This window comes from Berkeleyomyces rouxiae, assembly GCF_048999995.1.
Source record: "Berkeleyomyces rouxiae strain 22BRR77 chromosome Unknown BrBRR77_ptg000004l, whole genome shotgun sequence".
NCBI classification, from domain to species: Eukaryota; Fungi; Ascomycota; class Sordariomycetes; order Microascales; family Ceratocystidaceae; genus Berkeleyomyces; species Berkeleyomyces rouxiae.
The window spans coordinates 3,022,220-3,047,174 of record NW_027396494.1 but is presented as its reverse complement, the minus strand read 5'-3'; the positions used below and the strand labels follow the sequence as shown (position 1 = coordinate 3,047,174).

General features: G+C 49.4%; 9 protein-coding genes across 9 annotated transcripts; 3 read left to right on the top strand and 6 right to left on the bottom strand.

Annotated features, from left to right (window-relative positions):
• Positions 1 to 6: 6 nt before the first annotated feature.
• On the bottom strand, positions 7 to 775 carry BROUX77_005107 (uncharacterized protein; the record flags this gene model as incomplete). Its single annotated transcript, XM_073749944.1, has 2 exons — positions 7 to 540; positions 599 to 775. The coding sequence occupies 2 exons, from the start codon at positions 773 to 775 to the stop codon at positions 7 to 9; spliced, it is 711 nt and encodes a 236-aa protein (XP_073605564.1).
• Positions 776 to 1,170: 395 nt separating this feature from the next.
• On the top strand, positions 1,171 to 3,139 carry BROUX77_005106 (uncharacterized protein; the record flags this gene model as incomplete). Its single annotated transcript, XM_073749943.1, has 3 exons — positions 1,171 to 1,361; positions 1,439 to 2,336; positions 2,396 to 3,139. The coding sequence occupies 3 exons, from the start codon at positions 1,171 to 1,173 to the stop codon at positions 3,137 to 3,139; spliced, it is 1,833 nt and encodes a 610-aa protein (XP_073605563.1).
• A 172-nt stretch (positions 3,140 to 3,311) lies between these two features.
• BROUX77_005105 (uncharacterized protein) lies at positions 3,312 to 4,521 on the bottom strand (the record flags this gene model as incomplete). The annotated part of the gene is made up of 3 exons (XM_073749942.1): positions 3,312 to 3,923; positions 4,025 to 4,204; positions 4,273 to 4,521. 3 exons carry the CDS (start codon positions 4,519 to 4,521, stop codon positions 3,312 to 3,314), a joined length of 1,041 nt encoding a protein of 346 aa, XP_073605562.1.
• A 696-nt stretch (positions 4,522 to 5,217) lies between these two features.
• Positions 5,218 to 8,119, bottom strand: BROUX77_005104 (uncharacterized protein; the record flags this gene model as incomplete). Its single annotated transcript, XM_073749941.1, has 3 exons — positions 5,218 to 6,811; positions 6,873 to 7,479; positions 7,555 to 8,119. The coding sequence occupies 3 exons, from the start codon at positions 8,117 to 8,119 to the stop codon at positions 5,218 to 5,220; spliced, it is 2,766 nt and encodes a 921-aa protein (XP_073605561.1).
• Positions 8,120 to 14,353: 6,234 nt separating this feature from the next.
• BROUX77_005103 (uncharacterized protein) lies at positions 14,354 to 16,148 on the bottom strand (the record flags this gene model as incomplete). Its single annotated transcript, XM_073749940.1, has 3 exons — positions 14,354 to 14,560; positions 14,707 to 15,783; positions 15,849 to 16,148. The coding sequence occupies 3 exons, from the start codon at positions 16,146 to 16,148 to the stop codon at positions 14,354 to 14,356; spliced, it is 1,584 nt and encodes a 527-aa protein (XP_073605560.1).
• A 621-nt stretch (positions 16,149 to 16,769) lies between these two features.
• On the top strand, positions 16,770 to 18,310 carry BROUX77_005102 (uncharacterized protein; the record flags this gene model as incomplete). The annotated part of the gene is made up of 3 exons (XM_073749939.1): positions 16,770 to 16,889; positions 17,026 to 18,183; positions 18,278 to 18,310. 3 exons carry the CDS (start codon positions 16,770 to 16,772, stop codon positions 18,308 to 18,310), a joined length of 1,311 nt encoding a protein of 436 aa, XP_073605559.1.
• A 958-nt stretch (positions 18,311 to 19,268) lies between these two features.
• On the bottom strand, positions 19,269 to 19,715 carry BROUX77_005101 (uncharacterized protein; the record flags this gene model as incomplete). Its single annotated transcript, XM_073749938.1, has 3 exons — positions 19,269 to 19,318; positions 19,475 to 19,581; positions 19,699 to 19,715. 3 exons carry the CDS (start codon positions 19,713 to 19,715, stop codon positions 19,269 to 19,271), a joined length of 174 nt encoding a protein of 57 aa, XP_073605558.1.
• A 1,968-nt stretch (positions 19,716 to 21,683) lies between these two features.
• Positions 21,684 to 22,070, top strand: BROUX77_005100 (uncharacterized protein; the record flags this gene model as incomplete). Its single annotated transcript, XM_073749937.1, has 2 exons — positions 21,684 to 21,880; positions 21,995 to 22,070. The coding sequence occupies 2 exons, from the start codon at positions 21,684 to 21,686 to the stop codon at positions 22,068 to 22,070; spliced, it is 273 nt and encodes a 90-aa protein (XP_073605557.1).
• Positions 22,071 to 22,819: 749 nt separating this feature from the next.
• Positions 22,820 to 24,436, bottom strand: BROUX77_005099 (uncharacterized protein; the record flags this gene model as incomplete). The annotated part of the gene is made up of 1 exon (XM_073749936.1): positions 22,820 to 24,436. The coding sequence occupies one exon, from the start codon at positions 24,434 to 24,436 to the stop codon at positions 22,820 to 22,822; it is 1,617 nt and encodes a 538-aa protein (XP_073605556.1).
• Positions 24,437 to 24,955: the final 519 nt, after the last annotated feature.

The following is a 24,955-nucleotide window of genomic DNA, read 5'->3' as shown; positions in this document are numbered from 1 at the left end:
ATATATTTATACTCGCTCACTAACCCAGATAGCTGTGCGGCAACCACGCCGGATCACCTCAGTCAGCAACCAGTGGGGATTTGCTTCTTTGCTGTCATTACCAACTGCGTGATCAAGATGCTCGAGCTCCTCATCACGGATGCGTCGCAAAGTTTCTATTAGGTCACGGAACTCAGGCCCAACGTCACAGCCATCGGCTTCCCAGCCGGCCACAATCTCCAACAGCCCTCGGATCTGGTCATTGTAGTGGTCGCCAATTTCCGTCTCGACAGCTTCGGTGCATGCCATTGCCACCTCCTTGCCCATCATGGCTGTTCCCCAACCAAGAGTTGTTGACATCAGACTCCAGAGAGGGTACAGGGCTGTCGGTCGCACGCGGTGCTTGGCCAGCATGTCAGTGAATGTGCTCAGATGGCCAGCTTCCTGGTCGTGCATGTGCTGCATTAACCCACGCAACTGGGGCTCTTGCGCGACTATGACGGGAGTCTGGGCGCGGTAAATGCGCACGGCGGCAAGCTCACCGGCATGGTTGACACGTAACTGACATGGATAGGGTTAGCTGATGATGTCGGTAGCCGGAAAAGAAATGAAAACACACAGCACTGGACAAGAAGTCTCGTTGTTCTTGAGTTAGTGGTTTGCGCCGCTTTGGGGGGGTTGTCGTAGAGGCCTCGGTCTCTGTGGTTAGCCCCCGGCTCAAGCCCCATGACGGCAGCCGCGAAAAGCCAAAACGCCGAGCGACAGTATGGCGGGCGAGACAACGAGCTATGGGCATCTTGTGGGAAATACAAGTACTACGGATACAGCCTCAAAGTAGTCGTGCAGGTCGATGTGACATCATGCGATCAGCAGCTTCAAGCGGCTATGGAGCCACAAGTCAGCGGCTGTAATATCGAATGCCACATAGCCGGCTAATACTCGGCAATACCGCGTACGGTTGAGGTTTCCAAAGTTGCGCCAGCCTTGTCGCACTTTTTAGACCATGTTCACGGAGCTGTCCTTTAAATTTGGTTTCCCTCTCGATTTTCTGTCTGCCGCCGTGGTCTCGCAATTTCTCTGCTAATTTCTTCATCTGTCTCTCCTCACAACGCCGACATCCTCTGATATCGCAATCGTAGCGTAAAATAGCGAGCTTTGCCCTCTGATAAACACCTCCTTCATCCATCGACAATGGCCGACATCGACGACGAGCTTCTTGCCCTGGCGGGTGGCGGTTCCGATGGCGAGGACAACAGCATCCACAGCTTGTCGCCAGTCTCCAACGGGACCCCGCGCAAGAGAAGAAGATCGCGCTCCAGAACGCGGTCGCCAGCGAGAAGAGCACGCCATGACGACTCAGACGAGGAGGAAGGAGAAGCCAGGTATGCATATCCAAACCCATGCGCCAATATATAGTTTCCCATGAGATCCCCTTTTTAAACTAACGTTTAACCTTCAGATCTTCTGCTCCCGGGAGCCCTGACTCACAGCAATCGGTACCCATGGACGAATCTGATTCCGACGCCGAGCCCGCCCCATCGAAGTCCTTTTCACGCGATGCGATTGGTGTAGATGAGGAGTACCCCGTCGAGGGCCTATATCGCAGTCATGCCGAAAAGGCCGAAATCTCTCGCATGGTGGAAGTAGAGCGCGAAACCATCTTGGCCGAACGTCGAGAGCACATGGAGCGCTTCAAGCAAAACCGTGTGTTACGCCAGCTTGTCTCGCAGCGGGAATCTGGTTCAGGCTCGGGGAGCGGAAAGCGCAGTAAGCGCTCGGCAGGAGATGCTGACCTCGATGACTTGGGGTCGGACTCAGATGCTGACACTCGACCTAAAGGCCGCTCTGCTCGCTCCAAGGCTAGCGACAAGATGGACGACTACCGGCGTGCTCGTGCTGAAAAGGTTGACCGCATGCGCCGCTTGAAGGAAGACCGCGAACGTGTTAGAGATTCTTCCAATGGTCGCGACTATGACGCATATGGCGATGCCGACGAAGGCGACTCGTGGCATCATAGCCCTACACCAGAGAAAAAGCCCCGGCGTCAGCCCGAATTGGCAGACTTTGAAAGACTGCGCATCAGCAGATCTGGCTTTGCGCAAATTTGCTTCAAGCCGCAGTTTGAAGAGTCTGTCAACGAGTGCTACGTGCGCGTGCTCGGAAAGCCTGATCGCAATACAGGTGTACAGCAGTATCACTTGCTGAGCATCAAAGGCATAACTACCGGCAAACCGTATGCGATGCAGGATGGTCGTGGAAGCAACTCGTTTGTCACCGAACAATATGTTGTCGCTGGCTTGGGCAAACGGACTGAAACATATCCATTTGTAGCCATTTCCAGTGGCAAAGTCACCGAGGTAACAATCTTCTATGTCGCTCCTTATCCCACTAATATACTGACCGCATGCACTTCTAGTCCGAACTACAAAAACACAAAGATGCCCTGGCCGGTATGGGCCTTAATACACCGCGCCTGTCGACTCTCGAAGACCGACTAGCTGTTCTCAGCAAGCTCGTCCGATACGAATTAAATAACAAGGAGATTACGGAAATGGTCGAGCGCAAGAATCAACTCCGCCGTCGTGTCGACCCCACCCAGCGCGAGGCCCTTCAGCGGAGTATTACTGAGGCCGAGGAGGCTGGGAACATGATCATGGCGCGACAGCTGCAAGAGGATCTAGAAGCCTTGGGCTCTTCCACTGGCCTTGCCTTCCGCACTAGTTTGAACCCCAAGACTTCATCACCCGGTGCCCACCGAATCCAGCAGGACAAGATGGCTGAACTCAATCGCCTAAACCGTAAAAAGAACGTCGAAGCCGTGCGTCGGGCTCAGATCAAGGAGCGCCAACGTGTCCGTGACATCGAGGCAGCCGCTGCTCGTGGTGAAGTAGTGCACGAGGACCTGTCACGCCGCTTGAAGACCAAGGCTAAATTCGTGCATGATGTCAACGACGGCGGGCTGGGAGGGAGTCAAAAGGCATCGACACCCTCAGCAGACACTAACACTGTTACGAGAGCGGGAACAGGTGGGAAGCCCTCTCAGCCAGTATTCCAAGTGGTGCAGACAGTGTCCAACGGCATCCCAACAGTGCATCGGCCAGTTCAGGAAGACGACATCATTGCCAACTTGGACATGGACATTGACGTGGAAATAGACTAACATCTTTGGGATGTTGGCTTTCTTTGCTGGGCTAGCGGCGTTTTGTAGGTTCTCTGGGTTGTTTTTTGTGTGTAAATTCTGCTCTCGCATGATAACTTTGAACTCGCTGTTTTGTTGTTTATGTGAATATAGAAAATTGAGATTGTCCCTACCACAGCTTTCGTTCTCTCGCTCACTCTGTCCCTGTCCCGGCCTCGTCTTTGGCCTTAATTGGCGCCACCTTGACTGACACTTTGCTGTACCACCCGCCGGCCAACAGCGCCCTGCTCACCATCTTCATGGCCATCTTGATCAACCACATTTTCACCCAATCCAGTATCCCGATGCGCTTCTGCCAGCCAGGCGGTCCGGCAGCACGTGCAACAATCTCTCGAAAGCGGCGGGGGTCGTCTGTAACCACCGCATCAATGCCGCCAACACGTTGACCCGCCAGCGCGGCATGCTCCACCGCCCACGCCATGTGCGCCTCGTCGTTGACGGTCCACAAGAACAATGCCGAGTCGGCAAATTGGTCCAGTTCCCGCGCGCTCATGCCGCGCACTGTTGCCAGTGCAAGGTTCAAGCTGCACTGCGGGTATGCCGGAAGCACCTCTGCCGCGGCGTAGGCTGGCGACAGCCCAATGTGTGCCAGCGGCAGGCCAGGCAGATATTTCTGTGCCAGCGCCATGTACGCGGGTTTCCAGCAGCCGACGAGTATGCGCTGTGCCCATGGCCGATCTGGGGAGGGGACGCGCGCAAGCACGGCCGAGATTGCTTCGAAGAGCTGAACGGCATCATCGTGTAGCTAAACAATGTATTAGCGCGAATGGCCGATATGTGTGTAGTGTGATATATTCTCTTATGAAGGCAAGTTGAGTCCATGGAGAGAGGGTGATCGTGGCTCACCTTGATGTCCAGAATTAACCATATAGCTGCGTTCTGCGGCTCTGCGAGATATTCGAGGAGCTCCTGTAGTGATGGAACTGGTGTGTGCGGCGGTCTCAGGGATCGCAGTTTGGCCAGCTCAGCGAAATCAAGATCGTGTATCTTCTCCGTGCGGCCAAAGCAGCGCTTGAGATTGACGTCCTATAACCATCATGTGTGAATCAGTAAATCCCCTCTCTCAGATGCAATATTTATCTCAGGTTACATACATGTGCCAGCACAACCACGCCGTCACGACTCAGGTGCACGTCAGTCTCTAATGCCTGCGCACCGGCCTCCTCCACGGCTCCGCGAAACCCGGCCATAGAGTTCTCGGGATACACCGCGCTGAAGCCACGGTGGGCTACAGCCTGTGGCACCATAATAGAGGCATTCTCGGGGTGCGGAATAGCCTTTGCCCACAAAGCGGTCGTGTGCGGCAGGGGCTTAGGGTTAACTTCTGTGGGTTGAGAGGACATTGTAATGGTGAAAATAAAATGGAACGAAGGCCAAAATGCAACAAGTTATCAAGAAGGCGTTGACTGTGGAAGGAGGAGGCGTTCAAGTTAAAAAAAGGAGAAGGGGCAGTGCAGTAATATTTGAGTCTGGATGTACAGGTAGAACTTACAAGGAGCCGCGAGCTTAGTTATCGAGCCCAGGCCCTAGTTCGATCTGGCAGCAAAAGGAAGCGAACGGGAAGGGTTCTAAAAAGCATGCAGTTCTAGCTGGGGATGAAGAGATAGATATCGGAGGAAGGCACGGAAGGATTAAAAAAGGAATCAAGGGACTCGGACTCGGAGGAGGACTCGATGGCGGGACAAGAAGCCTATCAATCTCATTGTTAGCTTGCTTTTATGCGTGGCTTCGCCGGCCCGGATTCCTTGTCACCCATGTCATGAAATATGGACGTCGGAAAGTATTGATTCATCATGAAATCCAAGAAAAGAAAAGCAATGTGAAATATAAGATCATAGCCAGAATATGGCTCGGAGTGAGAACTCGACAAGTATAAATGCGCTAACTAAGGAACTCCCCCCTTTCTTAGAAACCCTCCCAAAAAGACAAATCAGCCTCCAATGGTGATATCACAAATACGTATCATTTTCAAAGACAACGCTACCCCATAAAAAAAACAAAAAAAAACAAAAACACCAAAGATGGAATATATTGCACCATTACACAAATGAATTGAACGTGTCCAAGATGTTGTCGCCAATAAATGGCATCACGTAGCCGTCTTCATTTGCCATACCACCCATCACTAACGGAGTAAAGTCCGTCTTGTGCTGCGGTGATCCCCCAGAAGGTGAGACCTGGGTTGCACTAATTTCAGCTGTTGTGCCAGCGCCTGTATGCTCATCGCTGCCAGCTGTTGTGTCGCTGATAGCTAGAGACGGCGGGCCACCGCCCACAGTCACGTGCATGTTGTAGTTCCACCCATCAGGGAGTTGCTGCTGACTACTGCTGGACGGTGAATCCCCCTGGCCCATGATCATGTCATGTTGGTTTCCGTAAATCATGTCGAAGAACTGGTTTGTTCCTTCAGCCACAGTGCTATCGGCTATCGCTGCTGACATCATATTCTTGAGCGCTTCCTCGGTTGACGGGTCGCTATCGATTGATAGGCGGCCTGGAGTCATGTGAGAAGTATCCATATCAGGTTGAGAAGCACGCTTCGGCGTTTCTAGCTTAGATGGAGATCCATAGGGGTAGAACAAGTCAAAACCTGCATCTCCCGGTGCAGTAGGAATAATGTTGTTCTTTCCAAGGTCGAAAGAACTCATAGCTGGAGTCCGAAGAGTTGGTCTTGACGGCATCGCAGGCATGGTCATCCGACGGAGACGTTCAGCTTGAGCCATAAGATCCGGCTCACTGGTAGAAGCGATGTTCAGTTTGTTAGCTTGAAGATGGTGGCCACTGTTGGCATTTCGACCAGAAGTCGGATTTTCACACCCAATGTTTGTGTGCGCGACAGAGATAGACCCATTCTCTGATCGAGGTCGGTGAGGTGTAGCCAGTTTGGATTCGTCCTGGAGACGCAAAACAGAGCCGTCTTCAAGTCTGACAAAGGCAGCAGCAGCCTTCTTGAAGTCGAGGCATCCAGGAGCCTTGAGACGGAACAGGCCCTTGACTATGAAGTTTATCAGGGGCACATTGCCCTGCAAAGAACTGTTTCCAGGTAACTCAAGTTTGATGCCTTCGTAGAGAAGAGAAAGGCCCGATACGGCTAGAATATCCGCCTTGTTAAGGCATAAAGCAAAAGACATGCGACGCTCTTCTAGCAACTCAATAATTTGCACAATCCGCTTGCTGGTCTTTCCGATGATCAAAATGTTGGCACCGTTGTTTGAAAAAGGCTTGGCCTCGAGAGCGGGGCGGTGAGTCAACATGCGAACGTAGTTGAAGGCGAGAGCTAGAATAGGGGATCTGCTTCCGGTCATGCTAGTTGCTGGCTTGTCTTGCTCAAACGTGAGCTTCAAGTGAAGGGGAAGAGAGCTTTCCCATTCTATCAGCTGAGTATCCAAGTTACTCATGGTCTGGACTGAGACTTCCGAAGCACACGTGGCATAAGCAGTATCGAGAACCTTGGCCATTATGCGGCTGAGACGGAACAAAGCCAAAGCGCTGGAAATTCGAGTAGCCTCTCCTGGCAAAGTAGGTTGGATACCAGTTTCAGAGATATACTCATCATCTGCATCAATGGGATACTCGGTTTCGACCCAGCTATCTGAAATCAAACGGGGAGTTCCTAGAAGTGCAGCAGCAAAACTATCATCATGTCTTAGTAAGTGTACGTTTTATAGAACAAGACTGGAGAGTATAAACTTACCAATCAACAGTGTACAGAGTCCAAAATGCCTTCTTCCGACTTTCGACGGTCAAGGCCCCAAAAGAGAAATGCTTCTGCTTGTGGTGCAGACCTAGACGAAGGCAGGTACTAACAGCAATTGAACGATAGTACTGGAGGCGTTTGTGGTTTCCTCTGACTGTGCAATACATTATGGCGAGAATCACGCATTGAAGCGTCGAGATGGAATTGTCCAGTATCAAGGGGTCAAGGAAGTATTGCCAGCGGCGTTCGCAAAAGGCAATCTGATCAGTGTCAGTCTGATCACTAGATAGAGCAGCAATGGCAAAAACGAGATATAATTGGGCAAGTTTATGTGGGCTTTTGACCTTTGCTTGGTCTGTCATAAACTCATCGTAGGTGCGGAGGAAGTCGGGCTTGTGTAGTACAGGGAATAGAGGGGCCCATTCCTGGAAGAATACATTGACACACTTGTCCGTGAAAAGACGAGGCGGGACAGCATTTGAATTCAACGGGCCAGGTGTTACTTCAGAAGTAAGAGGGCCACAACCTTGCATGTGGAGGAAAGCCTGAGGGTCGAATGGGGGGCAGTGAGAGGCCTTTTCCTGCATAAGACGCTTGAATGACTCTGTGAAGATCTGTCAGTAGGCTGTAAGTAGTACAAATACTAATTTCGGTGCTATTGAAGGCGTCAAAGTCATACCAATGAAGCTTTTTCCGCTGGATGGGCCCATGAAGAATGAGTCCGAGTTCTCAACTCCAAGTTGTAGTGATGGCACGGGAGTTTTGAATCTGTCTTCGGTTGAAGAGGCGCTTGATGCCGGAGTATTTGAGCTAGATGCGGCGCTCTGGGATAGCGATTGCAGCGGACTTGAGGCGGAGGTGCTGCCATTGATAGACGTAGCAATAGACTGGGTTTGAGTAGATGAAGCAGCTAGAGGTGTAGGGCGGTTGGCAGGCATGCGTGATTTGGAGAGGAACTCGAGGCGCCTATCTTGTTCATCAAGAGCGTCTTTGAGGTCGCGGTTTTCTGATTCAAGGCCACGAATACGCTCTTCGAGTGACTCGGTGTAGCCTCTAGGGAAGGCTCTTCTGCTAAGCTTGTCACTAGTTTTGCAGTTAAAGCCAACAGACGAACATTGTGAGCAGGTTGGGCGGAGACCGTCACAGCGGATCTTTTTAGACCGGCAGCGGTCACAGGCCTGGGCTATCCGGCTCTGAGAGCCCTTGCCAACCTGGATGACCTTCATTGGTATTATTCCGGGCATTGTGAGAATGTGTAGAGGTGGAGGAGAAGAGACGAATAGAGGGGGACAAGGGTGGTGGTTGGGAAATCTTGTGAAGTGGAAAATAGGCAATATAAAAAGGATTAAGCCGGGTGTTATATGCAGTTCGTGAAGGTCGGTGGCATCAGGACTGCGAGAGAGAGGCGCAAATCTAATAATGTCGAGGTTGGCGATGTTGGTGGTGATGAAGAATCAAGAAAGGCAAGAGGAAGATTTGAGGTGGAATAGAGAATAGAGAAGGTTTAGAAGGAAGGAAACAAATCTATAGTTTGAAGCAACTGGTAGTTGGGTAATTGTACAACATATACAGAGCACATCGTCGAGGGAAGTTGCCAACTTTGTAGGGGGAGCAATGATGCTTTAAAGCAACCGGATGCGAAGTGAGCAAGAGCCAGGCACAGTGTACTGACGCACAGTTAAATGGCCGTGGATTTACTGTACCTCTGTAGGTGTAAAATAAGCCTGCTTTTATCGTTCTGAAGGTTCTCTTTCCGCTCTAACAGGGAAGTTCCAAGCTTTGGCTCCCGTGCTAAAGCCCGGGGTCATGTGGGGCAACTCCACAAGGGCTTTTTCTGCAGGATTCTTTTTTTTGTTTTTTTTTTTTTCTCGAGAACTTGGGGTAATCATGACAACATTTGATGGGCAGCAAAAATGGGCGATTATCGCTTTGTCAACCTGCCTTTTCGTAGATACAATTTCTGGCTTGCAACTAATATTGTGCATTTTCCTGCTTCGCACTCATGACGATCCTTCCCTATACATTGGAACGCTGCCGGAACCCTACTGAAGGAGCCTCAAGGCCATCCTTCCCTCTTCTCTCTATTCTCAGACCTACTTCGCCTGGTGAGTGCATGGCATGACTTACAAGTATCGTCCGTCGAGGTCGCGGAAATGGCAAACAGTTGGCAGTAGGCATGTGGAATAGCGTAGAAGGTAGTCTGTAAATAGGTAATCCTAATACCATGCGACTCTGGTCATCCAAGGCTCTTGGAAAACTACCCCCAGCATACAAAGCTGTTGTTGTATATGGGTTAGATGGCAAACTGCATGATGACTGAGCGCCCGGATCATTGTCACTTCGAATGAGGTACGGAAAGTAAGCCAGAAAGTCACTTCGTCCATGAGCCAGAAATGCGAGCTGGGCTAGCCAGGCACAAGCATGGCCACTGTGGGTTCATGGACACAAGTCACTATAAAGCTGACATACACACGACTATGTGAAGCGAGTCTCACTCTCACTCTCATTTTCATTCTCATTCTCATTCTCATTCTCAGTTGATTTCAGTATTATCCACTTTTTTTCACAACTCATTAAGATGTTCTTAGTTTCAACGTGAAACCTGCACACCATAGTTACATATAGTTATGCTCGTTTTCGCTGATGGGCTGTTCGCACTTTAAGCTTTTGGTTGGCAAGTGGCAGCTGGAGAAAGGCAACGCCAGTTCGTTTGCAACCACACAGTTCGAAGCACACAGTATAAGAGCCAAGATAGATCAAAATCTACAAGTCGTTGGTTGTGCACATATATACATGCATACTTAAAGGTACATAACTCCCAACCATGCCGTCCTCCTTGTATACTGACACACGAGGGCAAGATCTCTGAACCTGTCTATAGAAGATACAGCTTCGCCAATCATCGGGAGCCATCTGTTCCGCTTTCCGTATCTTTTTCTTCGTTGCCCATCCCGCACGCTACTATTGTCCCCCCCCCCTCCCCAGTGTTCATCATCGGTTCGTCCTTCTGCGGTCTCTGTCTCATAATCTGACGACGATTCTCACGCCTCGCTCTTTTAAGATCTCACCCGGCTTATTCGTTGTCTCACTCATGTACATATTTACAGATAGTCACAAGTAGTTGTGTACATGTAGTTGGTTACTTGCCTGTCTTTGCGCACACTCCATGTTATCTGTCTACATTCATAGTGGCTGGTTCTTGGACCCGTCGCATGCCCCCTGTCACTTTCATTTCCTTGTTCGATGGGCTTCCTTCTCCGCATTTTCCATCGAAGCTTCTTTAACACCAGCCAACCAGGCCCATTTCCCCAGATTTCTTCCCCGGATTTTGCGGTGGGATAACAAGGGAAGAGGAGGATAAACCTCCATTCGTCCTCGTATGATGGGAGTGCAAAAAAGGCCAGACAAAAAAAAAAGTCCGATAACAAATTAAGTGCAGAATTATCAGGTCCAATGCTCGCCTGGTTCAACCACGAAAATTATCGCTAAATATGGATGTGGCTAGAGAAGAGGGCGCTGATCTCAAAGGGAGGCATAAGAGAAGGTAGCAAACAGACTACACAAGATGGATGTAAAAGTTCGTGCACATAAAGTCTATCTAGTTATGTGCTTGTACTGGTATTAATGCCGGTTCTCAAAACCGCTGTCGATCTGGATCCTTTCAATATCTGCCAGCTCGCCTCACCTATTTCCAGCTTAGTTGGCGACAGGGTCCCGACTCAAATCTTTGCCTTGCACCTGTCTATACATTCAACATATAGTGTCCGTGTGGTTCTATTGGACAGACTGCCTGAGCCACCAAAGTCAGGGAGGCCTTCATACTGTGGCCAGCCAGCTTTGGCTTTCCTCACGTCATGTGCCCTTGCGTACCAGAGTTACACTCGTCCTGTCTTGTCCGCGCTGCCTTTTTCAAGGGCGATTGACTTGAGTTTTTCTCTTGGGGTAGTTAACTAACTTGTTAACTAACACTTCTTCCAAGTTGTTGTTTTTTGTAGCATCTCAATAACTGGCCATGTACTATTTGTAGTTGTAGCTAGCCAACTACTTGTAATAGTTGCAAGAAATTCCAATGCTACCATGATTTACTAGTACAGCCACTTCTAGCTTCCGTCTCATTCCGACTTACTCTACCTGTCTCTACTTTTGGCTCTTTATCTCCAACTCCAACGGCAAATGTCGATTGAATTGGCTATGCTTTCGGGTTTGCCCTGTCGCCGGGAGTCACACGAAAACAGGAGCGGAAAGAAAACTTGACCTGGGAGATTGCTGACCATCTGCAGTTCATCTTTTAGCCCAGCACAACAGCTGGCTTACAAGTATATCGACCAAGCCAGCGTCAGCGCATCCTACAAATGCGATCTTTACAAGCACAAGATAACATGGGGGCTCGCTTGTTATAGTTGTTATTCTTGTAATGTTTCAATATGTAGGTCTTGTCGTGTTCTTTGTGGGCTAGATACAAGTATCACCAAGAGTTATAACTATAGGTAGCAACAGCAGCTACATGGCCATACAAGTTCTACCCAGGTACATGCATACTTTGACGTACTGCCCACTATGGTCGTAGCCAAGCCTTTAGGGGGGCTTGCCCAGACACAGGAATATAAATACAAGTCGTCATTTAAATACACAGTATAAACACCCAGACAATATAAACTGCGTCACTGGCCCAATGACAGCGAGAAAATAACCAATTAATTGATGTTGGGTCGATCTTCCTGGGGCTATGTGGCGGTTCAAGTCAAAACAGCCCGAACTCAGCACCATGTTTAAATCCCCTCGTTTCTGTGGCCTTTTGTTTGTCAATCAGTCAGCAGCGATTGGAATGAATACCTTTTTATTCAACATTCCATCTCTTTCTTCTGAAGTAACGCCTACCATCATGCTGCTTGTTTATTGGGAATCTGGGGGAGGCGAAGACATCATGATCATACTGGGGAAAGGCAACAAAAAAGGCGCTAAATGAGCCAGCAGTTTTGGGGCATGTCGATGATAGGGCGGCTCGCAGTTGGAAGCCGTACATCTACAAAAAAAACAAGATCTTTCGGTGTAATACTTTCCAAGCGACACTGCTCAGTTGCCATATTGGACTCTTTCTGAAAGTCTTTGCTTGATGTCGTCCAAGTACAACAAGAAACCACAGGAGCCAGACAAGCGCCAAATGAAAAGAAAAAAAAAAGGTGCATATGTTGGAAGGTTAGCGAAGAGTGACGGATATGCTACATAACATGGGGTGTTTTTTTTTTCGTGGCCCATTGTTGCACGGTCAAGAGCTCTAGCGCAGGAAACTCGACGGCCCCGACTTTGAGACTACGACGCTGGCCACGCGGAACAGGATGGGCACCATGACGAAGAAGGAAGAGGAAGGCAAGGGAATGAATCAATGGTAAATGGTCGACTAAGTCAGTGAGTGGCCAAGCTTGATGGGAGGGGTCAGGCTTGTTTTCTCTTTTCCCCAACTCTTTTTCCCTTGCCCCTTGTCCCCGCCTATTCTCTTCTGATTCATTGTTGTCTCTCTTGCCTCTTTTTGTCTTGTCACAGGGCTACGATGTTTGTTCAAGATTGATTGCCTATTTGGGATGCTGATGTACATCTAAGCAGGGGAGCAGGAGACGAGGTGATTGGGCTTGATGCTCCTGTCGGTTAGTGAGAACTCTGAGGTTTCGTTTCGCCTCCCTTGATGACAGCACAGCACAACACACCCAGCAAAGACGACTGGTGAGAAGGGGAGGGGGATTCCAAGCCCGGAGGTGAAGAGGAAGAATAATACGGTGAGCCATGAAAACTGAGGGCCAGGGCGGCATTGGGCGTGAAACACAGGCAACACAGAGCCAGAGGCTGACCTGCTCCACGTGCATCGCATCGCCAACTACCAACGTCACGATTTAGTCCTGGACACGCATAGACAAATATCAGCTGCAAACGCCAGAGTCTGGGCCTAGACAACCCGGAAATCCCGACTGTGCGGGCTTTTTTTCTTATTTTTTTTGTTGATTAGCTTGTTTTGTTTCGTTGCCGACTAACACGGGCATAGAAGATGGGAGTGTTTATGTAGTTATGTAGCTACATACATATGTACAAGTAGTGAGTTGCACCTCACACGTCTCAATGTGGACAGCCAGTCCTCTGAAGCCTGGTCGTTTTCGCGCCTCCCCCGCATTCCCTCTCCGCCTAGTCTATCTTGGTCCTTGTTTTTGATTCGTGGTAAGTTGAAGATTCTGCACCGCCTTTCGGGCGCTGATGGGTTTTTCTGGGGAAGTCCAACAAACAAAGACAGCGGCACGTTAAAATATGCGAGAAGAATACCTGCATCCGTTTTGTGGGGCGCCGTTAACGACGTGTTGGTGTGTCGGCGGGCGGAGCACGAGAGCAGAAAAGACGAAACAATAACTGGCGAGCTATGTAGCAGGCTATACCTGTGACTATTTGTGTCTGCAAATACAGCTGCACCCACGCATCGTCTATGTATGTGTACATACAGACATGGACCAGCCCAGGCTACTTTGAGACACTCGGGTCGTGCTCGAGTCGGAACTGGCTGGACTCAAGCTGGACCCGGCGCAAAACGAAAACCGCTCCACTGGTCCACCGCAAATCGCCATAAAAACTAATCCGCCGGTTCTGCTCGTCTGGCCTGCCGCTGGGCGGTGCGTCAATGTATGTGCATACATATGTAGCCCGTCCTCGTGATCAAGCCTCTGTTCCGCTCCCCCTCGAGTGGCTACTTCTATGCTTTTTTTGTTTCTTCCTCTAGCCTCCATCCTGCCACCGTGACCTCATTGCGCCTTCCATGAAATTAATTCTCTCTGTTTATTCTTTTCCATTCATAACCCGCTCTCCAGTCGTCTGTTGCCCTAACGTGCGTACATTTTATATCCAGAAACCACATGTAGTCAACAAGCCGCCTGACAGGGTTTTTCTGGCGTTCATCTTTTCTCTATTTTCGTGCCTGCCTGTCGTGTAAGACGAAATCCCACAAGGTACCTGTGTACTTAGCCCGTCCCAAATAGGAAAACAGTCTTCTTGAATGCCTTCACCCTTGCTCCCCTCTTCCATGTCTGGGATCTAGGATCTGGGACGCTGTGGGGTGGAGAGTCAATCACGCATGTCTGGAAAAAAGGGAGAACAACCTCTATACTATACAGTCACCCCCTCATTTGGTGAGACGAAGTGTGCCCCACGGATTCAACGTCTTGGCCTTCTATGCTAAGGCACCACCACAAGGACAAGCCAAGTCAAAACTAACAGAAAATTCCATAGGACAGCGAAGATGCCGAAGGGTTCCGCAAAACTAACTCTAACCAAGGCTTTGGGGTAAAGGAAACATCGTGTTATGTGACTGGCTGATCAACAGACTCGCCTCAAGTCTGGGGTAGAAGCACACAAACGGATGGCCTGGAAGGGTCTACTACGTGCTCAGCGCTAGTCCCGAGTTGCAAAGAAAAGAAATTCGGAACCAACCAGCTTCGTTTTCGAGCTCAGCTAAAATCCTCGTCCGAGTCGTCCCTGTTCGTACTACCTCTTGTAAAAGTTCCTGCTGCGGCGTCCGACTCTCCCAAATCCCCGTCGTCCGTTTCGCCTTTTTTCTTGAGAAGAGCAACCAAGTCTTTTGGCGATACTTCAAAGCCGTTATTGACGGCCTGGAGATAAGCTTGAAGAAGCCCATCTTCAAACTGCTCTGCAAGCTAAGTCACGAGACGATGTCAGTATGCATGTGCAACCCAAATAAAACAGTTGAGATATAGGTTGACAAGTAAGCTGCGTGCGTGCACATCTGTAATAATATGTACACCACTTGTCATTTTCACTGGGATTTTGTGATACAACTTACCGCGCTTTCCAAATATCCTATAGCCGACTGAATCAACTGAGCTTCAGTATACGCAAACTGGGCAGCCAATGTATACGTGTATGGCTTCCCTTCCCACAGTCCCTCATGTTTGGTGATATCAAAGTTTCGTGTAATCTCATCAATACTGAGCTCAGATTTCATCATGTGCAATGCCCTGAAACTGATGACAGGCCAAATATCCGAGTCTTTGAGCAAATTTTCAATGTTCATTGCCATGCCAGTAATGTCAGTTCCATCTAAAAACATGTGCAGTTCCTGGCCACCCTCGAGGTCTTGTGCGACCTGAAAGGTCAACCCATCTTCGGTATTTAGTGCTGCAAGATACGCATAAGGGCATTCCCAATACTTCCGCCCACGTTCGTATTCCGCCAGGTCTTCAGGTAACGTAATGCGCAGATGGGGCGTGTGAGATTTGAATGCGGCATGTTTGGCGCCAGCCAGCGGATCCGAAGTAGCAAAATGGAAAGGAAGTGTCAATGGGCGGACAACAAAGTCCATATCAAACATGCCGTAGGCAAACAGATACTCTGCTGCACTGCGGTCGTTGCCATAGTTGATAAAAATCTCGCTGCCCTTTTCCACAGAAGCGCCGGGTCGAAGTGCGAGAATAACATCATTTGTGGTGGCGTCGCGTTCCCAGTACGCATTGTTAGCAGTAGCATTGTGGTTGGCCATGTCAAGAACAGGGACCATACAGGTGCCCAGACCAGGAATTTCAAGAGCGCGTGAGCGGTACCACGCATCAGCTAGCTGCCAGTCACGGAGGGAGATGCCGGCAGGTGAGAAGGATAAGTCTTGCAAAAAGTCGAGGTCCTTTGATATCTCAACAAGGCGATCATATTCGTGTTCAAGTACATTGAGCTTTGCTTGTACAGGCTCAGCAAGCTCGGTGCCGTGCAACAGAGATATGTGGGAAGCAGGCCAGAGCGTAGGAGTGGGAATGTCCTCGGGGAGAAACTTGACATACTCCGTCCACGGTGAGGGAAGAATGGATAGCTCATGCCGTGAGTTTATGCGGTGAAACATCAGATACAAGACGAATTGTTCACGCAGGCACTAGGAAGGTGTTAGAATGAAGCGGCCAGATACTTCTTCTCAACTGCATAGATGGTAATACTAACTGACTTGCCATACGCGCTGAGCAGCTGAAAAAACTTGGGCTCAACTTTGGTGTATTCTTCAATAGCTAGCTGGCTCAGCACAACATCCTCTGGGACTCTGAGTACGGGCGAGTCAACCTGGACTTTGGTGTCTTCACTCTCGGGGCAGGAGATGTCCTTGGTAGCCACGATCCCATGACCGATTTCTGGGCTAACATGTGCTACCTCTGCGTTGTTGAAGACAAGGTTGTTAAGATGGCTCCAAGTAGGCAAAATCTCGAGACTGAGCTTTGGGGCGGGGTCCGGCAGATGGACTGGCATGGTTTCTGAAGGCGGTGACCGAATCGAATAAAATATGTGAAGCAACCGCTATTACTAATTCGGGGTCAAAAAATGTACCTTTTTCTATAACAGTCTTTCGCCCTAGAAAGATAAAGAAATATATGCAAGTTGGCACTTGACGGTAGACATCGATCAATCACAAAGTCGCAACAAGGCCGAGGTGAAATGGAACCCCACTTTTATAGCCGAAAAGCAGACCCACACAAGTCGCACAAGGCCAAAATCGCCGTTTGGAATAGTTACCAAATAACCGCCAACTCTGCGTTTTGCCGATAGACTGGTGCGCCTGCATTTCAAAACGGCGTTTAGCGTCACGGTGGTGGCTAACCGCCGTCTACAAAGTGGGGTGAAAATTTAAAGCCTTGTCTTATCATGCATATTCTGCCTTTGGTTTTGTAGTTGGATGGGCCGTTTTCTTTTTTTTTTCAGTGTGACTATTTGGACTTACTTTCCCTCCTCTTTGCAACGACAGTGATTCTGGTGTATTCTTTTTTACGGCATTGCGGCGTCGCTACAAATTTGTCTCCAGTTGTTTCTTGCGCCCTAGACGAAGAACCCTTTTTCTTCAAAGTCTCCAGCAAATACTCACCTCACCTCGCCATGGCTCGTGATCCGCTGATCGGCCTAGTTGGCAAGCCATCGGCTGGCAAAAGCACGACTCTGAATTCTCTGACTGATGCTTCTTCCAAAGTCGGTATGTTTCCGTATCCTCGCAGCCGTGTTTGTTCTTTTCTGTCTCCTCCCTCGCTCATTCTTGACAAGTCCGGCGCCCAAAACTGACCACAATGCAGGAAACTTTCCGTATGGCCGAGCTACTCTTGTGCATGACTAAATGCTAGACATCTCCCGCTAACAGATAATCTTCCATTTCCATTCGTCTCTCTGCGACAGTTTTACCACCATCGACCCGCAGCGTGCCATAGGCTACCTACAAATCGAATGCGCCTGCGCACGTTTTAATCTGCAAGAGAAGTGCAAACCCAACTACGGATCATGCGACAATGGCCGCCGCTCGGTACCCATTGAGTTGTTGGATGTAGCTGGTCTTGTGCCTGGTGCTCACCAGGGCCGCGGGCTTGGTAACAAGTTCCTGGATGACCTGCGACATGCCGATGCTTTGATCCACGTGGTTGATGTTTCGGGCACAGTGGATGCTGAGGGAAAGGAAACCCGGGGCTACGACCCATCTGTTGACATTGCTTGGCTGCGCTCGGAAATTGTGGCGTGGGTCAAGGGCAACTTGATGGAACGTTGGCCCAGTATCCGCCGTCGGCACATGGCCACAAAGTCTTCGGCAGTCGACACACTACGTGCGCAGTTTGGCGGTTACGGCGCCAATCTTAAGCTCGTGCAACGGGCACTCGACCGTTCAGGCGTCAAAGAGGCACTTGAAGACTGGGATGATGACAAAATTGACGTGGTGGTCAACGCCTTCATTGACGAAAAGTTTCCGACAGTCATTGCGCTGAATAAAATCGATCACCCCGACGCCGACAAAAACATTGCCAAAATCGCGAAACAGCAAGACCCTAACACGCTTGTTCTATGCTCGGCTGTCAGTGAAGTGTTTCTCCGCAAGATGGTTAAGCAGGGCTATATCAAATACACCGAGGGCAGCGAGTTTGTTGACACGCGCGAAGATCTGATTGCAGATGGCGATGAGCTGGGCGGCGGGCTCAAGGAGCTAGATGACAAGAACAAGACGCGCATTGAGAACCTGAAAGACATGGTTCTCTACCGGTTTGGATCAACAGGCGTGGTCCGCGTACTACAAAAAGCGGCTGAGGTTCTCGGCCTCGTGCCAGTATTTCCCGTGCGCAACATATCCACGTTTGGGTCAGCAGGCGTGGGCGACACTAAAGCGGTATTCCGTGATTGTGTGCTCGTAAACAAAAACTCAACGGTGGCGGATGTGGCACGCAAGGTCATGGGCGACGCGCCAATTGCGTTTGTAGAAGGCCTCGGCGGCCTGCGGGTATCCGAGGATGACATAGTGGGGCCCGGAAAAAATGACGTAAGTTATAAGACATACGACCACCCCGCCTCCCGATGCCGGCAGAAACGGAAGCTGGATATTGTAGATTCGGTTGCTAACAAATGTGGCGCAGATACTGTCATTCAAGGTCGGAAGAGGGAACTAGAAGGAGATCACCAGCTCAGTCGCCTGTAGCTATCACATGTGCTGGCGGCCTCAGTTGACCATGACCTTCTGCTTGTCTAAAAACAGGTCAGGTGCGATCTTACGGTGTCACTGCACATCCACCCACATATACATACACACAAATATGCATGAAGAGGGGCTAAAAGCTCGGTAAGCTCGGGATCAACTTTAAAAAAAGCAAGAATTGCCACAACTGATAGATGGCTGGGTTTGGGGACCAAACTATTTGTACAAGACGTCACAAGATGAATTTACTGCAGCGAACAATGTAGCTGTATCGAAATGGAGAAACAATAAGGTCATTTCAAGATTTTGTCATATGGGACGGACTTTAGAGTTATATGGAGTTTTATTTCCAGCACCAAAAAAATACCAAAATTCGGAAAAATAGCAGCAACGACAAGCAAAGAGGGGAATAAAAGAGAAAGACAGCAGTTAGAACAGCACACCAAAGGAAATTCGGGGGGCTAGACCAGGAGAGATGCATCCAGGGTGCATGTAGTAACGATAAGGTAAACAAGAAATCAGGCGGGAAAAGCTCATGCGAGGAAGATGCCAGAGAATGTGACATGTCAATACAAGACGAGTCTTTATTGGGGAAATTTGTTGCACACCTTCCCAGACGTTCCGGGCTTTCGGTCTTGTCAGGCCAAAGAGACGGGGGCCACTCCAAAAACGACGGCAGCTTTGCTTTGCTACCAGCGTGATGCTGAGTGAGCCATGCGCCTGTGCTTTGGGGGCCATTATCGAGTGGTTGACATTGGCCGGAGGCTTTCTCGTCCCGGGTCCCACCTCAAGGGAAATAAAGGAGAGGGAGAAATTAGAAAGACATTAAGATAGTCGTCAACAGCGTCAGTGGCGCGAGGGTTTACATAAGACCCAGACGCCGATGGAAGTGGCAGTGGCACACGCTCTGAAACAAGAAGCGAGGACGTCCGTTAATACTTCAGAATGATGTACAACGCGTGGATAATGCCGGGAATGTAACCTGTGAAGAGGTGGGCGCGGTTAGTTATGAAAAAAAAGGCCATAGGCTCTGAAGAGCCTGTGTGGAATAACGTTGAATGACGTTATCACGTGACTATCCGAACCGCCCCAAGAGAAGGTACTACACAGTCATGAGAACCGATGCAGGAAAACTCACCAAGAATGGTCAGCAGAATGTTGATGCAGAGATCGGCACCGCAGCCTCTCTCGAGGAAAACACCAAGAGGAGGCAGAATGATGGCAAGAATAATCTTGCAGATGTCGCTGAACGGCCAAGGGTTAGTAAAGAGGGTTTCACAAGGGATGGGGGCACGAGGAGCAAGCTAGAAAGCTCTCAAGCCGCAGCTGTAGAGGTAGCGATCCATAACAGCGCTGGCTTACCTGGCAGTGAAAGGCATGATGGTCGAATGGAAATGTGGTCGACTACAAAAAATAAAGACTGAAGAACGAGTACGAAGATTTGGAAGTGGTTCCTTTATGCAGAAGAAAAGATAACGATGAAAAAGGAAATGAGAAAGGGCTGGCTGGGGTGGCGGAGGAGGGGCTTGTTATAAGAGCTGCCTAATGGCCAAGGAGAAAAAATATTATTATTTCTTTTTGTGTAAGAAGAATGCCAAAAGAAGATCTCAGACTTGGACTTTGGTTTATGTGGTCTTAATGCCAGCTGTTTTATTTTCTTACACCCTTCACCAAATCTGACATGCAAGCTCAGAATGAGGTATGCCGAAAATATGTGTGCATACAGAAGCAAATGCTGTTGAATTCCTGTTCTGGCGGGATTTTGCTGTTCTTGTTGTTTTTGTCGTGGGTTTCTCCTTGTGGAACAAATCAAGTCCAAGATCAACCACGAAAGCTGAGGCCCAACGTTCAGTAAGAGGCCGGTTGACTGGGAAAAAAGACCAATCGTGACAAAGAAACAGAGAACATTGATTCGTCAGCCATAAGAGTTGACAGGGACACAGAGCTCGAAAACACGCGAATTAGCTCAGCTGCGATTAGTTACAAGGAAGTAGACAACGCCTATCGCTGCTTGCAGCTTTGTCTCTCGTGTTTCTTGTTCCGCTCCTGAAAGCAGGTTTGCTGCCTCCTACTTCTGTTCCTCTTAATGCGTCATTCGTCTATTCCCGCGTCTGCACCTGAATTTCGATCCAACAATGTCTCATACCTCCCACTGGCATGATGTGAAGAAAGAAAGCCTCGGCGTGTGTGCCTCAGCTTCATGTGAGCCTGCTGACTCAACGCATAAATGCCTTGCCAAGAAACTTGGTAGCGGGCTCAGATAGCCAGGTGCCACCTGCGCTGCTTTAAGAGGTGGCTGAGGCATGAACAGGAAGGATGCCCAAGCTCTTGGCGCTAGTAGGGTTGGCGGTCAATTCCAGGGCTGAATGTCACGTGAGTGGAGCCATAGAGTGATAATACAAGGGTTTATAGTCTGCAACCCTATTGGTCCTAACCCCCTGACTCCACTTTCATACGTCATCATATCCAACTAGCCGGGCACACTCGGGCAGGGTCGGTTAGGCCTTCCATGGTGCGAGTAGAGTCACTGATCGGTCATATGCATAACTTGCATGCATATTAGCCTCCATAGTTTGTTATCTATTAGTCTGCAAGTACCGTCTACCAACACACAGCACACCATAGGAACTCAGCACAAAGTATACACACATCAATATCAGAGTAGACTTTCATTCTCGTTTGTGACAGCCCGCTATCCAAATTCCAACCTTAACATCAGCTCAAATCTTCATACATACGATCTAAAACCCAACAATAACACAGATCTTGATTTGAATTTGTTTCTTCCCATTATACCAACCCTATTTTCCATGACCCTATTCGCCTTCCACTTGCCTATTGTCGGCGAAGTCGAAGTGTTCAGCCAACAAATCAGCCCATTCACTGAATTAGATCCCAACACCTCTGCTCTGATTGGCTGCTTGTACATCTAAAGTGGGTTCCATAGCACCACTGTCACACGACTCACACACCACTTTGACACCGACGAAGGCTAAGTTCCGACGTCTCTATATAATTTTCAGTCAATTGCATCCAAGTTAACTCTATTTTGCTAGCAAAATCGAGTTTTTCCGGGGAAGAAAACAAGATGGCCTGATCATGGCCAAGGGAAATCGCCGAACTCAGAGCCTTGACGTGTTGGTATCGAGTGAGGGGGGCGTCAAGATGCAATATATAAAGAGGCAGACCGGTATGTGTGTGTAGTTACTTGTATCTTGTCGTACCACAATCAACTCACTTGAGCTCTTCGACACCTTCTGCAACCTTCCACAGCATACTTTTACAAATAACCTTATACCTGCCTACCTCAACTTGTCTTAAGACGAGACCACTATCATAGACCAAACATGTCTCCCGCTCTTGCCTCCGCTGCCCGCGCATCTGCCCGCCTTGCTGGCAACCGTCAATTTTCTCTTCTCACTTCCATGCGTAATGTTGCCCGCTCGATGGAACCACACCCGTTTCAACGCCTACCTGGCTCGCATGTTGCAGCCCGGCCCGACTACTCGGCCATGATCAAGAGAATTGGCAAGCAGACCGTTGTGTATGTCACTTCATGTCTCTTCCTTAACTATACACACAATATGAATGCTATATGCTATACATTCAGTTTCACTTGAGTCTGTTAATCGAAACTAACATATTTGATACTTATTAGCTTCTCTCCTGCTTTTGCTACCATTATGTTCTGGCCTATGGCTGCATCTCAGCTCCTCGACGGCCATGTGAACTAAAGTATGACGAGAACTTCTTGATATAATCCGGCCGTCTACTCACTGGTTTTCTTGTACTTATTTTCTATTTTCAGGCGGCATCTGGGACGGCGTTGTTCTTTTTTTTGTTATTGTTGAAGAGTTCGCCTGTCGGCCAACTTCTGCTTCTTATTTATTGAAATACAGCAAACATTATTTCATTTAATCCTCCAACGTGACACAAACGTCATGTACATACAGACGTAATCGCAACCGACAACTGCCGGCCGGTAGTGCTGGACCCGAGAATCGTGGTACAGACTGACCTTGAGCGGCCGCTGGTTTTTTAACACGACTCTGATAGAACAATACTTATACATAGCTACAGCTTTGGGATAAGGATTCTAATGACTGTCAGTTGCGTCGGATGACTTAAAGAGAGTGGAACACATACATAGTCACAAGATGCCGCGCATTTGATGCCATATTTAGGGAAGAATTTGAACAAAGCTTTAAAAAGATGACCAACGCCACGCACGATGCGAGATATTTCCAGAGATAACAAAGAAGAAAAGCTTCTAGAGAACAAAAACCCAACAAAAAAGAGAATAAACAACCTATAGCACATCAGGCGTGTTTAAAGGCGAAAAGAAGGAAGAAGAGAAAAAAAAAGGACGCGAAATATCCCAACACTCGCCTCAAGTCTTGAACACTAACAATCAAATACACGCCATTTCGCATGATCTTGACTGACGGAAAAACAAATGCCACATGATTTAGGGCTAGCCTTTTTACGCTGCTCCCATCATCAAGCTCTCTGCCATGCCACTGGTCTGTGATGCCTGTTGCGCCCGCTCGACTTCATAACGAACCTTCCTCCGCAGCGCGCGGAAGCCTTCCCAGAGCTCAGCTGACTCGTCAACGTACTGGGCATACAGCTCCAGCAAGAGAATGCCCACTTCAGCACAGACATTGACGTAGCGGGGGTCCATAATGTGTTTACACACCCACTTGAGCACAGGCTGTACCGTGTGCTCATCACGACCCTCGAGCGCCGCCCGCAGCGCGTTGCGATGGCGCAGTGTCACCAGGACCGTCAGTACTGTAACTGGCTTGTAGTCAAGATTCTTACGGTCGAGCACTGTGTCAAGCGCCGTCGCATAAAGACCATGGCGCAGATCCCGCTGCCATTGACGTTCCTTCTTGGTGGTCGTGCGCTCCTCAGCAATGACGACGTCGGCACTCTCACCAACAAGATCGAGACGCTTGCGCAAGGATAGCGTGCGCTTCTTCTTGTTGGCCTTGGCATCATGTGCGGCAATGCTGCCGGCGAGAAGGGCCTCCATCTCCTTTTCACGCTCTTTAGCCTTGGCGGCTTCGGCGCCTGTCAGTCGCGTACGGATACTGAGCGCACCGCTAGCCATACCAACAGCCAGATGGCGATCCACGGCGTCAGCCCCGTTACCAGCCCCGATAACCTGAAGAGAGAGAATCGGGGCAGGGTATTTGGTAGTGTTGACAACATTCCATCCCGTAGTCTCGAATACTTTGACGTGGCCGTCCAGGGCACCTGAGAGCACACGACGACCACTGCTGGCTAGTGAAAGAGAAGTCACGGTTTTCTGGTGATTAGAGATGAGATGCAGGGGGCGACCAGCAACCAAATCAAGCACGGAGATAGTATTAGACGCAGCAGCAAGGAGAGTTGTGCCACTAGGAAGAGCCAGTACAGACTCAATGGGATTGGCATGCTTGAAGGTCATGGCGGCGGCTCCAGTGCCTGTTCGGGGATCCCAGATCTTAACAGTCGAGTCGTATGAGCCAGATGCCAGCAGATTGGCCATGCTGCCGGGCAGGAATGTTGCAGAGCGCACGTAATCGGTGTGACCATGGAAGGTAGTAGTGGGGTCATTGGCAGTCAAGTCCCATAGACGCACGGTGCGGTCGTCCGAGGCACTCATCAGAGTAGTCAACTCAGAGGGAGAAAACTTAGTAGTCCAAACCGGTTGTTTGTGTTGGTTCCATGTGCGCAAAATGCTGCGCGAGCCGACGTCAAACACCTGCATACGACCAGTGTCTTCTCCGGCTACTAGAATACGGCCATCGCGGCGGATCTCTCCGCTGCGGGCAATGTCGCCGAATCGCGAAATGGACTTGACGAGCTTCCGGGTACGGATCGAGTATAGCTGGATGCGCGTGCCGCTCGTTACGGCGAAAAGATCGTTAGTGGCAGACGCGAGCAGGGCAGAGTCATTTATCGGACTGGAGATGTGGGTGACAGCCTTATTGGAGGGCAGCGAGAAAAGCAGCTGATTCTTGAAGGACTTCCAGTATCGTTGCTCGGCAGTGAAAGGCGACGGGCCTTGGGACAGCTTGACCTGCTGCAGGGGAAAAACGGAGGTAGCCATGGCAGTGTCGTCGTTTTCGGGGGTATTATGGTATTATGGCTGTCGAGATGATTCGAGGAAAAGCAGCGATTTATTGAAAAGATGAAGACAGCGGACTGACCATAGAACCGCAAAAGCCTTGTCCAGTTTGAATAGTTCCCCGTGTCAAGGTTATGCCTTCTTTCTTGGCGGTTGAGGTCAAGATGATGGACAGGGCATTATCATTGTCGCGATGGGACAAATTTTGAGCGAGGGATGGAATTTTTTGGCGCTTTATCTTATCGATAGGAGTATCAATTGTGGGGTTTCTGTGGTGCAGCTTTGACCTGCAGTGTACCCTAACCCTAGTGATGAAATTTCAAATGGAGATGTGCGGTGATAGTTCGTGACGTAGTTGACTTATGCCTATCACAAAAGCATTCATGCTCTGACAATAACTAACCGAACATTGAAATTACAATTATCAATATGGTTTTAAACGCATTACTAAAGGGTTTACAAGTAATTGAATATATCCTCATTGAAATTCATGTTGACTCA